This window comes from Phascolarctos cinereus, unplaced genomic scaffold, assembly GCF_003287225.1.
Source record: "Phascolarctos cinereus isolate Bilbo 61053 unplaced genomic scaffold, phaCin_HiC Scaffold_5;HRSCAF=322, whole genome shotgun sequence".
Lineage (NCBI taxonomy): Eukaryota > Metazoa > Chordata > Mammalia > Diprotodontia > Phascolarctidae > Phascolarctos > Phascolarctos cinereus.
In genome coordinates this window covers 78,506,003-78,519,364 of record NW_027555958.1, presented here as the reverse complement: position 1 = coordinate 78,519,364, position 13,362 = coordinate 78,506,003, and the positions used below count along the sequence as shown (strand labels likewise).

At 48.2% G+C, this 13,362-nt stretch overlaps 2 protein-coding genes across 6 annotated transcripts; both read right to left on the bottom strand.

Moving 5' to 3' along the window:
• Positions 1–2,536: 2,536 nt before the first annotated feature.
• On the bottom strand, positions 2,537–4,415 carry TSTD1 (thiosulfate sulfurtransferase like domain containing 1). Its single transcript, XM_020972066.2, has 4 exons — positions 3,888–4,415; positions 3,662–3,790; positions 2,803–2,965; positions 2,537–2,689 (listed from the first exon to the last, which is right to left on the bottom strand). The coding sequence occupies exons 1-4, from the start codon at positions 3,982–3,984 to the stop codon at positions 2,644–2,646; spliced, it is 435 nt and encodes a 144-aa protein (XP_020827725.1). The 5' UTR covers positions 3,985–4,415; the 3' UTR covers positions 2,537–2,643.
• Positions 4,416–4,498: 83 nt separating this feature from the next.
• Positions 4,499–10,958, bottom strand: USF1 (upstream transcription factor 1). 5 transcript variants are annotated; one of them, XM_020972063.2, is made up of 12 exons: positions 10,822–10,958; positions 8,890–8,977; positions 7,960–8,052; positions 7,720–7,769; positions 7,473–7,588; positions 7,054–7,155; positions 6,619–6,814; positions 6,293–6,380; positions 6,079–6,137; positions 5,872–5,966; positions 5,494–5,622; positions 4,499–5,272 (listed from the first exon to the last, which is right to left on the bottom strand). In XM_020972063.2, the coding sequence occupies exons 3-12, from the start codon at positions 7,965–7,967 to the stop codon at positions 5,183–5,185; spliced, it is 933 nt and encodes a 310-aa protein (XP_020827722.1). In that variant the 5' UTR covers positions 7,968–8,052; positions 8,890–8,977; positions 10,822–10,958; the 3' UTR covers positions 4,499–5,182. The 5 variants fall into 5 exon arrangements, with proteins under 5 accessions (XP_020827722.1, XP_020827721.1, XP_020827720.1 ...); XM_020972062.2 differs by having other exon boundaries at positions 8,890–8,974; XM_020972061.2 differs by lacking the exon at positions 8,890–8,977.
• Between the last annotated feature and the right edge of the window lie 2,404 nt (positions 10,959–13,362).

Here is a 13,362-nt window from a genome sequence, read left to right as displayed (position 1 = left end):
TTGGTATGTTTGCAAACATTAAAATGATGTATACAGTCAGCTATTATTTGAAACAACAGGCAATATAGAACCGTGCTTTTTTTCTGTATAATAATAGCAGCTACCTCACAGGATTGTTGTTAGGATGGAATGAGATATTCATAAAAAGCATTTAGCACAGTGCCTGGTATGTGATAGGCATTATATACATGTTTATTCCCATCCCCCCACTGTAGTGACAGGAAAGGCATGTTACAGGAAAATTAGCCTGGCAGTGATCTCAGTGATAGATGAGAATGGGAAGATCTTAGAGACAGAAAAACCAGTTAGGAAGGTGGTACCAAAAAAATCAGGTATATATTGATATGGGCCTAATCTGGAAAGTATGAAGGAAGGAAATCTCAGGAAACTTTGGAACAGATGAGGATAGATGGAGAAGTGCATTATATTTGGAAAGCTCAGAGCTGATTTTTTTGATTACTGTCCCATAGGGGAGGTAGAAAGGGGCCCAAACACTTATAGAATAGATTTAACGTTTTCAACAGCCAAAGAAGCCTGTTTGGCAAAACAGGGAAGAGTAACATCTTAATGGCAAGGATATAATTAGAGCTAGGGAGTATGAACATTTTGGCCCAATCACCTTGGTTCTGGGACTTTCTCCAACCATGCTCAAGGGGCATAGGTAATTAAAAAGAAGGGTTGCAAGTATTTGCAGGTCATGAATGAAGAAAGTAAGAAAACATGCTAGGATTTTAACAAGAGACAATATCAGGTATCAGGAAGAACATTACAGCAATGAGGAATTAGAAACTTGTGGCATCTTCTGTACAGTTGTTTCAAGCCTAAAGAACCCTCTACTTAGGGCAGGCTAAGACTAGCAGGCTAGTCTTCAGGTATGAAGGAAAGTCTTAGGCTCTCTGGAAGGGCCAGCCAATGACATAGTACCATGGAAAGTCTGCTAGATGTTGTTAGAAAACCAGAGCTCCAATTCTGAACCTGTTTCCTCATCTGTAAAATGAGGGTGTTGGACCCAAAGGCCTCCGAGGTCCCTATCAGTTCTCAATCTGGGACCTTGTGATATAATGTGATTAGTCTGAGGCTAGAGAGTTATGTGACAAAGAAAATGAGGTCCACAAAAATAGAATGTCCTTCTTCCTTAGTGTAAGAAAGCTTCCAGAAGTCAGTGCACCAAGGAAAAAGAGGGAAGAGGATCCAGAATAAAGGAGAGTCCAGTGTGGTGGAAAAAGCAACAGGTTATATTCTAGTCATGAGATCAGGGTTCAGGTCCCAGACCAGAAGTTAATTACTTCTGTGACTTTGGGCAAAGCACTCCTACTTTCTGGAGTGTCAGTTTCCTCACCCATAAAAAGGAGAAAACAATCCTTGCACAGAACTTCTTTCAAGAGGGTTTTTGTGAGAGGAGCACTGTATAAATCTTAAAACTCCATATAAATGTGATTATTACGCAAGGGAGAGGAGATAAAAGGGACACAAGACAAAGAAGGGTCTAGGAAAATCAATGGTTGAGGCCCCACCCCTCACCCAGACTTCTCTTTTACATGTAAAAGGAAGAAATGTTTAAAGAGGAAAAAATTTGGAGATTGGGTTATACCTGCTGAACTACCAAAGCATTACTGGAACCTGAGGCCTATTTTGGTACCACAGGAGTCCAATCCTAGTAACAGTCCCTGTTACCTTTGAGACATGTTTGTGTCTAGGTATGTGTGCATATATGCACATATATACTTATTTTGGTTTTTATTCAGTCATTTCAGTCGTGTCCAACTATTTGTGACCCCATTTGGGGTTATGTTGGCAAAGATAATGGACTGGTTTGCCATTTCCTTCTCCAGCTCATTTTACAGATGAGGAAACTGAGGCAAAAAGGGTTAAGTGACTTGCCCAGGATCACACAACTAGTGTGGCTGAGGCCGGATTTGAACTCAGGAAGAAGAATCTTCACGATTCCAGGCTTAGCACTCTATCTACTGTGCCACCTAGCTACAATAAATATCTACATCTATCTATCTGTCTATATATATATGTATAAGTATGTGGAGAGAAGGGGGGAGCAGGTAGGTGACATAGTGGCTAAAGCATTAAGCTTAGAATCAGGAACCATTCCAGCATTTTGCCAAGAAAATCTCAAAATGGGATCACAAAGAGTTGGATTGGAACAGCCCAACAGCTACACACACACACACACACACCCACCCCCGACACGGGAAACAGAGGTGGGGATAACTCTACCCCAAATATGCATATATATGCAAATATGTATATACATATATATATATATATATATATATATATATATATATATATATATATATATATATATATATATATATATATATATATATATATATATATATATATATATATACATATATATATATATATATATATACACATGCATACATGGACATGCACACATAGATGTGTTCTATCAACATCTATCTATCTGGAGCCATTACTTCTTCAGTCTTGATAATAATACCAGGGTTGAACCAAGGACCATGGGTCAAGTCTTAATAACAGACTAAACATTCGCAGGTTTTTCCATTCAATACTCTTTATTAGGTTACCTTGTGGGCACAGCACTGTACCCATCTACAGAAAGGTTACTGAAAGAAGGAAAGTATCAGGGGTCCTTCCTCCTAACTAATCCTTTCCTTGCCATGCTCTGTACTCATCTTCATAATTAGCCCTGTGGAAAGAAAATTATGTAAGAGTAAGAAAGGGAAGGGAGTATGGAAACATACCATCTCAAAACACCGACCCACTGCTCTTCACTCCTTCCCCTGTACCCTTTTCCCATACCCCAAGTATTCAAGCTCCCTGGCAGTCTGCATGGCATGGCACTCATTGCTGCCAATCTGGCAAAAGAAGACTAGGTTCTCTTCTTCTGGTCTTGGCTTCTCTGCAAAGTATGTAGCCTGGAAATCAGCTGGCTCCATCCGAAGGGCATTCTCCAGTTCTGACACTGAGAAGACATGGGGAGAGAATGGAGAAGAAACAGCTAAACAAGGAGGGGCCAGATCATTCGGCCCTGATGGCAATCCCTGGCCTCCAAAAAAAAAAAATTCATATTCTCATTCTCTCTCTCTCCACATACATACCTGAATATAAATCTATGTGTACACACACACACACACACACATTCATACACACACACACACACATACACACATACATATATTATACTTTAACCAGTCTAGACACACAAGCTGCCTTGCCTCCCATGGATTCCAAGATAACTGCCTCCTCAGGGAGAAGCAAACAGGTATCCATCTCTGCAGCCCCTTCCCCTTTTATATTTATCTTGTGACCATGATTCCCATTCCCTCACCTTCATCCCCACACGCGGGGTGGGTAGCTTCCCTCCTCTCCCCCGCTCTGCTATGCTATTGTCCCTCAACTTCATTCACCCGGCAAGGCTGCTGCTGGCACAGTTCCCCCCCCCAGCCACCCCGCATTGTGCGGCTGCTGCGGGCACCATCTGCCCCTTGCCCCCTGCCTCGACAGCCGCTGCAGGCGCCATCCCCCCACCCACCCCCACACAGCACGGCTGCTGCGGGCACCAGCTTCGGCCCCCAGCCCGCATTGCGTGGCTGCTGCGGACACCATCCCGTTCCCCCCGCCCCGCACCCGCACAGCTCGGGCGTGGCCGCCTCCGTACCCGGGATGTTGAGCGCCCCGGGGATGGTCCCCGCGGCGGACTCCTCCCGAGAGCGCACATCGATGAGCCGGACCCGGTCCCGGTCGGTGGCCAGGATGGAGCGAAGCTCTGGGAGAGACACGGCCGGGGCTGAAGCCAGGGAAGAGGAAAGGGGGTCGTGAGCATCCTCCTCGCCCCCGCCCCGCCCCCGGCCAGGCCAGGCTTGGGACCCTCCTCCCCACATTACCTCGGCTCATGTTGCGGACTTCCATCGCGTAGCGGCCCCCCTCCGGGAGGGCGAAGGGCCCGGCCTCGATGCCCACACCATTACTGTTCGGCAGCATCTTTGCTCCGGACTGCGGCCGACGGAGCCGGAAGAACACCCAGGATTCGCACTGCCCGGCTAAGCTCCGCCCCCATCCCCATGGAAACAGGAGCCAAGGCACTGCAGCCTCCTCACTGGGCAAGCTCCCAGCCCGGGGCAGGGGTCACTGGCGCAAAGGACTTAGCCTGGGAAAGAGCTCTGGGGCCTATCCCGCCCCACCCCCTCCCATTTTACTGAGGAGGACACGGAGGCCTGAGGTTAAGTGACCAGCCCAAGGTCACACAGAGCTGTGGCCTCAATGGAACAAGCCAGGTCCTAGCACCAGAGCCAGTCCTCTCCATCACCCCACCCTACTGTCCCCACAAGATATGTCTCCCTACTCTCAAGTGCTGGGCCCAAGCAGCAAGGAGGCACCTGTGCTCATTCCCCATCAGGAGGGGTCCATATGACCCCTCCCCAATCGCATCAATCTCCTCCCCACTCCTAGCACTCCCCCTCCCACTCCATTACCCCACAGAACACTAGAGACAAACTGTGGCTCTGAACAATTTTATCTTTCTCTAAAAAAAAAAAGGAAAAAAAACCAAGAAAATAAAGGGGGGGAAGCCCCAAGAAAGGGGAGAGCAAAGAACAGCACCTCTGCCTATTCTTGCCCCCCATCCCAGAGATTTCTGGGCCCTAAACCTCTGTCCAAATTCCTTTCCCACTAACATTCAGTACTCAGCTCCCCCACCCCTGCTAAAGCCTGTCCCCTTAGGGGACTCAATCTCAGGAACCTTAGAGCTTCCTTCCAATTGTGCCTCCCCTACAGGTCAGAGAAGGGAGGCTCCAGTTCTCAAATGCAACCCAGAGAGTTACCATCTGTCCACCTCTCTAGCTACATGCTCAGAGTAGTCACATAATAGGCCATGAGTGTGTGATATCCAGAGTAGAAACAGCACATGCATGTGCAAGACAAGCACAAGGGCCCAGGGAGAAGGGGGAGGAAAGGAAGGCTATTTGCAGGGATGTGCCTGTCCTTTTGTGCCACACTCAAAGCTGAAGGCCAATGGCGTCATGGGGCCAGTTCCTTCAGGTGCTTCAGCAACTCTCACTGCCCCACTCCTCATGAGGGCAGTGGGAGGAGGAGGTACAGGTTAAGTCCGATGCTCCCAGGCTGCCTGCAGTCCTAGGGAAGGGGCTCTGGTGCCCAAGCCCGACGTAAAATTCCCCAGGGTTTAATTGGCATCGTTTTTGATGACAACCTCCACTCCATGATGTCGCAACTGAGCTCGTAGCAAGAGATTTTTATTCTTCAGATCCTCCACCTGGCCAGGAGAAAGGGAGGTTAAAGGGGAAACTCCAAGTAGAATGAGGAAGCACTTGGCTGTTCATGGCAAGGAGGTCCAAGAGAACCAAGTTCCCTCAAGCCCAACACAAGAATGTCCTGAACATTCCAGTATCTGCATCTGGGAATCTGGGCCAGATGGGGACCAAGGGGAGGGAGAGGGCATTGTTCAAAGAGGACTTGTCATTAGGGATGTCTGACCTGCTGTCGAAGGACTTTGTTGTCCAGCTGCAGCTGATCCAGCCCCTGCAGTTCCTCTGACAAACGATGGTTGCTCTGTCGAAGCTCCTGGATATAATCACAGGCTTTGGACAGGATGCCACCTTTACTCTGCAGAAAACAAAGGGTGAGCTTTAGGAAGCCTGGTTTCTAGGTGACTTAGTGAGGTCCTGTCTGCTAAGAGCTACTCCCTGCTTTGGAACCCAGGCTGGAGTACAAGGGGGATCACCTACACTAGATGTAGGATTACAAACTCCCCTCCTAACCCTATGCTTTAGGAGGAAAAGAGGGACCCCTACCACCTCCATTACCACCACCAGGAGAAAAGTCCCAGAACATCCAGCAGGGTCTTTGCCTAACCTGGCCAGACTTGGTGTTCTCCATGGAACAGTCCGGGATGATCTTTGACAGCTGCACAATCCAGTTATTGATTTTGTCTCTGCGGCGGCGCTCCACTGAAATTTGGAGAAGGCAGAAAGATTTAAGGAGAAACTGCAGGGTACAGCTGTCTCGCCCCCCAGACAGCCAAGCCCTAGCCTCATCACCCGAGTTGCCCACTCCAAGTACCTTCATTGTGCTGAGCTCTTCGCTTCTCATCTCGAGTTGTCCGAGGAGCTTCGGATTTCCTGAAGATAAATCGTGGGGTGACAACAATGAAAGGAGAACAGTAACACACAAGATGGGAAAGACATTTTGGGGTGAGGGATTTACACATGGAAAGTGGGGGGATGTGGGCATTGGGGTAACTCACGAGAAATGAGGAGAGGCAAGGGTCACTCACGGGGAATAGGGATGCGTCCTGGGAGCAATAGAGCGCTGGGTTCCCCCCTGCAGCACTTCTTGGGGTGACATCATCACAAAGAACTGACCTGGAAAAGAAATATAGGAAAGGGTTATATAAGGTCAAGGACCACAAAACCCTATCAAGTTATCTATCAAAAAGGTAAAACCTCCTTCCCTCACATGGCTGGATCAATAGATATGCTCTACCACCTCATCATGTGCCCCAAACCCACAATCACCTCTTCAATCTCCCATACCTTCCAGGGGTGCATGCTAGTACCCTCTCCTGCTCACCAACCATTAGGATGATGTTTCATATCTCACCAGTTCCAGGAGGAGTAGCTTGTCCCAATAGTGCCTCTGAGCCTTGGGTGGTGACAACAGTAGCTGTGCTCCCAGCACCCGCACCCCCAGCCCCTTCCCCGACTGCTGTACTGGGGAAGTAAGTGTAGTGTGTTTCTGTGGCTGCTCCTTCCGTCTCCACTGCATCTTCACTGGTGAATGCCCCCTGGATGACTGCCTAGGAAAGGGTTAAAAGCGGAGATTTCAATCCCATCTCTCTCCCTCTGCCACACAATTCTTATGGTTCCAACACCTCAGAGGTGTACACTCTAGGGAGGGGGTACCCTTGTTACCTAAGGACTTGAGTAACCCTAGCCCCCCCTCCCTGCTCCTCTTTGAATCTAAGACCCCTCCCCTGGACTCCTATCCCATCTTACTGGTCAATCCCCATCTCACCTTTCTCATATTCCTTCATACCTGGGTCATAGACTGGGCGGCAGGGTAGCCGCTGATGGCACCAGTGCCTTCAGTCTGGCCATCCAGCTGCCCCTCAGCCACCTGGATCACTCTATACATCACCTACGAGGAGGGGAAAGACAGAGGAAAAAAAAGCAACTAGTATGAACCTCAGGGAGTTCCTGAAAGAGGCCAAGGGAGCAGGGGGTCCTCAGAGAAACAAATGAGGAAGCTCCATTTCCTTTACCTCTTCTACACAAACTAGTCATAACGAGCAGCTCACAGCTTAGGAAGTTTGGTTTTCCTCAAACCAGAATTTCCTTCATTTCGGTATACCAACATTACCTTACCCACATAAGGTTTCCCCAACCCATGTTTAAATGCCTCCCTCAACCCAGATCCCATGGCATTTCTGAGGTTCCTTGGGGGCCCCCCCTTACCTGGCCCCCATTCTCAGTGCGGAAGACGTACTTGACGTTGGGGTCAGGGAAGGTGGCAGCTGACTGGATGCTGGCGATGGCCACACTGGTTGGATCTTCACCAGTTGCCACTGCACCTGAGACATTGGGAGTAGCAGAAGAAGGCTTCATAAACTCTCTGAGCCACTCCTGCCATTCACGCCACGCAGAGAATGATGGCTTGGGGGGAATGTTGTTCCCATTTCTGATCCTCTGACCCACCACTTACCTTCCTGGATCTGCACAGTCCCCTCCTCTGTCTCAGCTGCTTTTTGCTGCCTATTGTGGGGGGAGCAAGATGGAAAAACATGGGGGAGAAGCAGTGAGCAGGAAGCTCAGGCCCTGGTACCTCCTGGCACTCACATTCAATGGCATTTTCAGCACAGCACAGCTGGGATTAAGATTCAGGAGCCTACACTCCAGGTTAGGCCTTACATGGACCTCCCCTCCTATTCCACCCTTAACTCACCCCTTCATCTCTCTGCCAGGGGGCACATCCGAAGGCTTGTTCTTTTGCTTAAAGTCTTTGCACCTCCTGCCTCACAATGCTGTGTTGTAAACCCTGGGAGGGAATGGGGGAAAGAGAAAGGAGAGAACGCAACAACTTACTATGAGGTTATGGATCTGAGTAGGCCCTCTTTTGCAGGGGTCCAATGTTTACAAATAATCATGTGTTAAAAACAAGCTACTGGTCTGGGCAGACATCATGTTCAATAAACCTCCCTTTCCTAACTCCAAGAGTTCAGGTGGGAAGGCCATTTTGTGCCTTCATCCTCCTCCTGGCTCTAACCCAAGTGGGTAGGGTTATCTGAAGAGATGGACAAGAAAGTTTGTAAACAATGGTTTTCGTGGATGTATTATTAATATTATTTTCTTTGCTAAGACAGTACTTTCATGGGGCTCAATTACAGACAGGCATGGCCATGCTGGAGAAACATCACCATCAATATAAAAAAGTAATGATTTACTCTATTTGGTACTGTTTCCTGATGCTACTTCAGGACTCCACACTGATTTAGACTTTACTCTACTTGGGAACCATATTAGCCCACTTAGAGAAGTCTTTTTCTCTAGGATAGGGAAATTGAGTTGCAGCAGAAAATAGACCAGGCTGAGTTTTCATTCAGTTATACCCCAAAGACTTTAGGTTAGAGTTTCTAGGATCAACCAAACCATTTGAGAAACAATCTTGTGCTTGAGAATCAGCACCCTGAAATTTCTCTTTCCCTTTACTCATCAAGTCTTTTTCCTTGCCTGATGGGTTTGGCAATTATGATGTTGCTATGGTAATACCATTAAAAATGCTTTATTCAGAGGAGAATGAATTTCAGGACACCTTAGGGCTCAGGGTTCTACTCTGCTCTGAAACAAAATGGTAGTGGAGTAAAAATATACCTACAGGCTATGCTAGGACCCTCAAATCCTTCTGGTTCCCAGCGTGGAAAAGACAGATGGCGCCACCAAATCCAGGCATCTAACAGCTTCTACTAGGAAGATTATGATTTATAAATTCAACCCACTTCAACAAAACAAGGGCCCTAACCCAAAGAAGAGACATAAAAACATACCTTTCTCCCTTCTTTGCACAGGTAGGGGACTGTAGGTGTGGAATACTATAGACAACATCATTTTTTCCCCCCAATGTGTTGTCTAGTTTTTAGGAACTGATTTCCCCCGTCCTTTTTATATTATGTTTATAAGGGATGGCTTCCTGAAAGGGACAGGGGGAGGGATACATTGGGAAATGTAGGCCACAGGACAGGTTCCAGAGCCAAGAGAAAGTGGTTAAAAAAGGGAACTGAGAAGTGAAAGTGAAACTTGAAAAGGAAGTAAGGGAGAAGGGGATGGGGGGGAGGGGGGAAGGAAGGGAATGGGAAGAGGGAAATAATGGGAAGGCAGGGAGCTCTTCCAACCAAAGGGAGAAAGTCTGCCCAAGTGCTTTCGAGTTCTCTGTCCAAGGCACACCATCCTAACTTCTGGAGGAGACAGCATGGGAAGAAAGAGGATTGGAATGCAGCAACAGCTCACCAAGTCTCTCTTCCACCCACATATACCAGGGGCAACTGAGGGCACCAGAGGAAGGTCAGGGCCCAGTTGGACAGACATTAATTACTACAAGAAAAATAATAATGACTGGACACCAGAAAGTGCTCTCTAGAACTGTATGTGGAACAGGTTGGGGGGACTCCAGGGGAGTTGTGGAATGTACTCTCAGGATGGTACAGAATGGAACTGGACTTGTCAACCTGTTCTGGCTTAGTAAGAAAATTAAGAGTCCAGGAAAAGTAAAGCAGCCTACTAGGGTTATAAATACAGGGACAAAACTCAGGAGTCAGCACTGACAGCCTGAAAAGCTGACCCCTCTCCCTCCTTCCTCACTGTTTCTCTCTCCTGTCTCCGTTTATCTCCCTCGCTCCCTCCTTCCCTCCTCTCTGTCTTTTTCTCTCTGTATCTCTCTCCCTCCCCCACCAGATCAACCACTAGTGTGAATGGCGTCCTCATTGCACGTCTACACTCCACTGTGACTTTTCTTGACCAATCCCCTATTCACGCCTGTTCCCTCAACAATTTCGAAAGAAGCTGAGAGGCAAGAGAGGCAGGAGAGAGGAGGAGAGGGTCAGAAGAGTGAGAAAGAAAGAGTGGGAGAAGAGGAAGGGGGCAAAGAAGAGAGGTAAAGGCAGAAAAAAGAAAGGAGGGCAAGGAAGAGAGGAGAAGAAAACAGAGAAAGAAGAGCCTAGGTAAAAAGAATAAAAATAAGAATGAAGAGGGGGCTCCACTGGCCAACTCCGCCCAACAATAATGATGCTGGCCACCCCTAATAGAAACTCCGGGCAGTCCCGCAAGCCCCCAGGGCCGGGGTCCGAGGGGCAGCGTTGTCTAGGGAGCGCTGGGGTCCCGTGTCCTTAGGTTTTTGCAGGAGTTGGGAGGGGGCTGAGAGGCCGAGGAAGGAGGATGCCCACTGTTAACCTGGAAAGAGTAAGGGGGCGGAGAGGAGGGGCCGGGGGGGGGAGGAATCTAGAAGGGGGAAAGGGTGAAGAGGGAGGGAGGGAGTGCTAGGAGGAGGGATCCGGGAGAGGGGGGCCCGGGGGCTAGGGAAAGAGGGGTTGGGGTAGGACCCGGCGAAGCTGGGGAGTGGGCGAGGACCGGGAAGGGGCAGGCTAAGAGCAGGACGCGGCCCCTCCCCCACCTCCCAAAAAAAACAAAGGCTCGCTCGCACCCTCTCCCTTCCGCAAACCTCCCCCGACCGAAAGGAAACGAACGGCCCAAAGCAGCTCCCCTGCTTCTCCTTCGTCGCTTGACTCCCTGGTTCGTCCCCTCGTCCCGCACTCACCAGCCCAAGGCACCCCGGTAGCCGCCGACTTCCCCCGACCGCGTTCTCCCCGACTTCGGCCCCAGGACTCTCCATAGGCAGCCGCTCATGCGCACTGACCAGCCGTCGCCATATCGGTGCGGGGCGGAAGTGCCTTTCCCAGATCCGCCTACTTCCCCAGGAGCAGCAGGGGGCATCGCCCACTTCCGGTTACTGCCATCTTGGTGAGGGGCGCGAAGAGGGGCGCTCTTCTTCCTAGTAGAGGTGCGGAAGGGAAGTTGAGCTGGCAAGACGCCGCTCGATTGGGGACGGGCTCGATTTGGCATCGAGGGGAGGCGACTGGATCCTAGTGTCATCTTGATTCCGGACAGCTGACAGCTCCGGCCGTCCACAATGTGTCGAAGGCTTAATGAAGACCATCTTAAGTCTGGGAGGGATGCTCGACTCATCCGCCATCTTTGATGAGGGCTGCTCTGGGCGCCATCTTGGGTCTGGGCAGTCTTGTGAGAATAATTTCCAGGAACCTGGGCGACCACTCGCGCATCACCTGTCAGGCGCCGGCTTTTGAGGCGCGGCCCAGACGCAGTGATCTCAACTTATGGGGGGATTTGGATCTCGGAGCCCTGAGTCTCCTGAAAACCCATTAACTGGTCCCCCATGACCACAGCCATCCATGCCAGTGGACTCCGAGGCCGTAGCCCCAAGTGGCCTAGGTGATGCTGGTCGTTCTCAGCATTAAAAAGGTTTTAATTGGTCACCATCCTACTCTAGTGATTTTTTAATTTTAAAAGTACAGTTGGCCAGTGATTCCATTACTATAGCTCCCGGTGAAGAAACTCTTTCCAATCTAAGCCAATACCTACACTTTTTCTTGAGAGTTAGACTTAGAGAGTTGCCTGGGGCCTAGAAAGCTCGAGTGACTCCGATCACGGTGACCCAAGAGGCTAAGGAAGCCTTGAACCAAGTATTCTGATTCTTAGGCTGGCTGTCTAGTCACTGCCACATTGCATTCCCCATAGCCTCTTCTACCACCAGCTCTAGTGTGTGGGCCTGGAGTCAGGAAGACTCACCTTGAGGTTCAAATCTGGTCTCAGACACTTACTAGCTTTGTGGCCTTGGGCAAGTCACTTAACGCAGTTTGCCTCAGTTTCTTCATCTGTAAGATGAGCAAGAAATGGTGAACTTCTCTAGTATGTTTGTCAAGAAAACTTCTAAATGTGGTCATGAAAAGAGGGACGGGACTGAAGAACAACAGGCTATGGTGCAGTATGGTGGGCTCTAGTGAATGGGATGTCCCAGTGAAGACTTCTCAGTGTAATTAAGATTTGGGATGAGACTATCCTAAAACTGATAATAAGTTCAGGAGGTAGGATAGGGTTAAGTATGGATTTCTGTAAGTTCTTTTTTTTTTTAGTGGTTAAAATTTGTCTAGTTGTTAGCCTACCTTTCAATCTTATTCAGATGCGCCTTTGTCCCTAGCCCTAAAAGAGCCTGGCTTCCATTTGTCTACAGGCCCCAGAAAACCCTTAAAAGGTTCCTTATCTACTCCCCTTATCTCCCTTTGAAAGAACCTTACTCAGATGCTTTCCAGTTCCCTCCATTATCTATTCCCATTGTCTGTTCAATCTCTCAGACCTTCCAAAACAGTTGTAAACTATCTTTCTGTCATGGTAGCCTGGCTCCACAGTACAAAGTCTAGCTTGACTGCACATTTTTAATTGCTTCTTTGACATTATCTCAACAAACTAAGAAATATAGAGATGTGTACTATTTCCTTTGTTCTGTGATAGAGTCTCCCGTGTGAGATTGTGAGCCGAGTTAATGGACAGCTAGTGGGAGGGGGAATTTACCTGTTAGGACTATTTAACCTGACATTCTGCTTCTGTGTTTTTGTCTCCCTTCATCAGATCATACTGGTGGAGGGACACCCAAATCTCGAGATTTGAAATAATAATAGTAAATTAACTTTTCTATTTCTCCTTGGATACCTCTGTGTTTTGTTTTTTTTTAATTTGAGTGGCATCCCACACACTAGGAAGAGGCTTATCCAGTTTCAAAGGAACACAGTAATTTGGATTGAGTTCCCATCCTTTTTTTAGTTTTTTAAATTAAAATCATCTCAATGTCTCTTCACCAAACCCATCTACCAAATACTCCTACCAGCATTAATCATAACAGTAAAAATCTGGTGACTACCCTAATGCCCCATCACTGGGAATTTGTGGTGTGTGAAAGCCATAGAATATCGCTGCACTGAGAGAAATGATAAATGTGTGGTAAAAGAAGAAATAGAGGAAGATTTCTATGAAAGAGGGCTGGTTTTGGAGTCGGAGGACCTGGGTTGGTTCCTGACTCAGTTAACTTATTTGTGTGACTTGGGGCAAGGTACTAACCTTTTCTGGGCATAAACTTTATTTGTAAAATGAAGTTAGTCAAAATGATATATGAGCGCCCCTTTACCTCTAAATCCATGAACCTAAGAGATATTGGGTGAAAAAAAGGGAGCAAAAGAACAAAATGAATATTAACTACACCTATGTAAATAATAACAAAATTGTGATA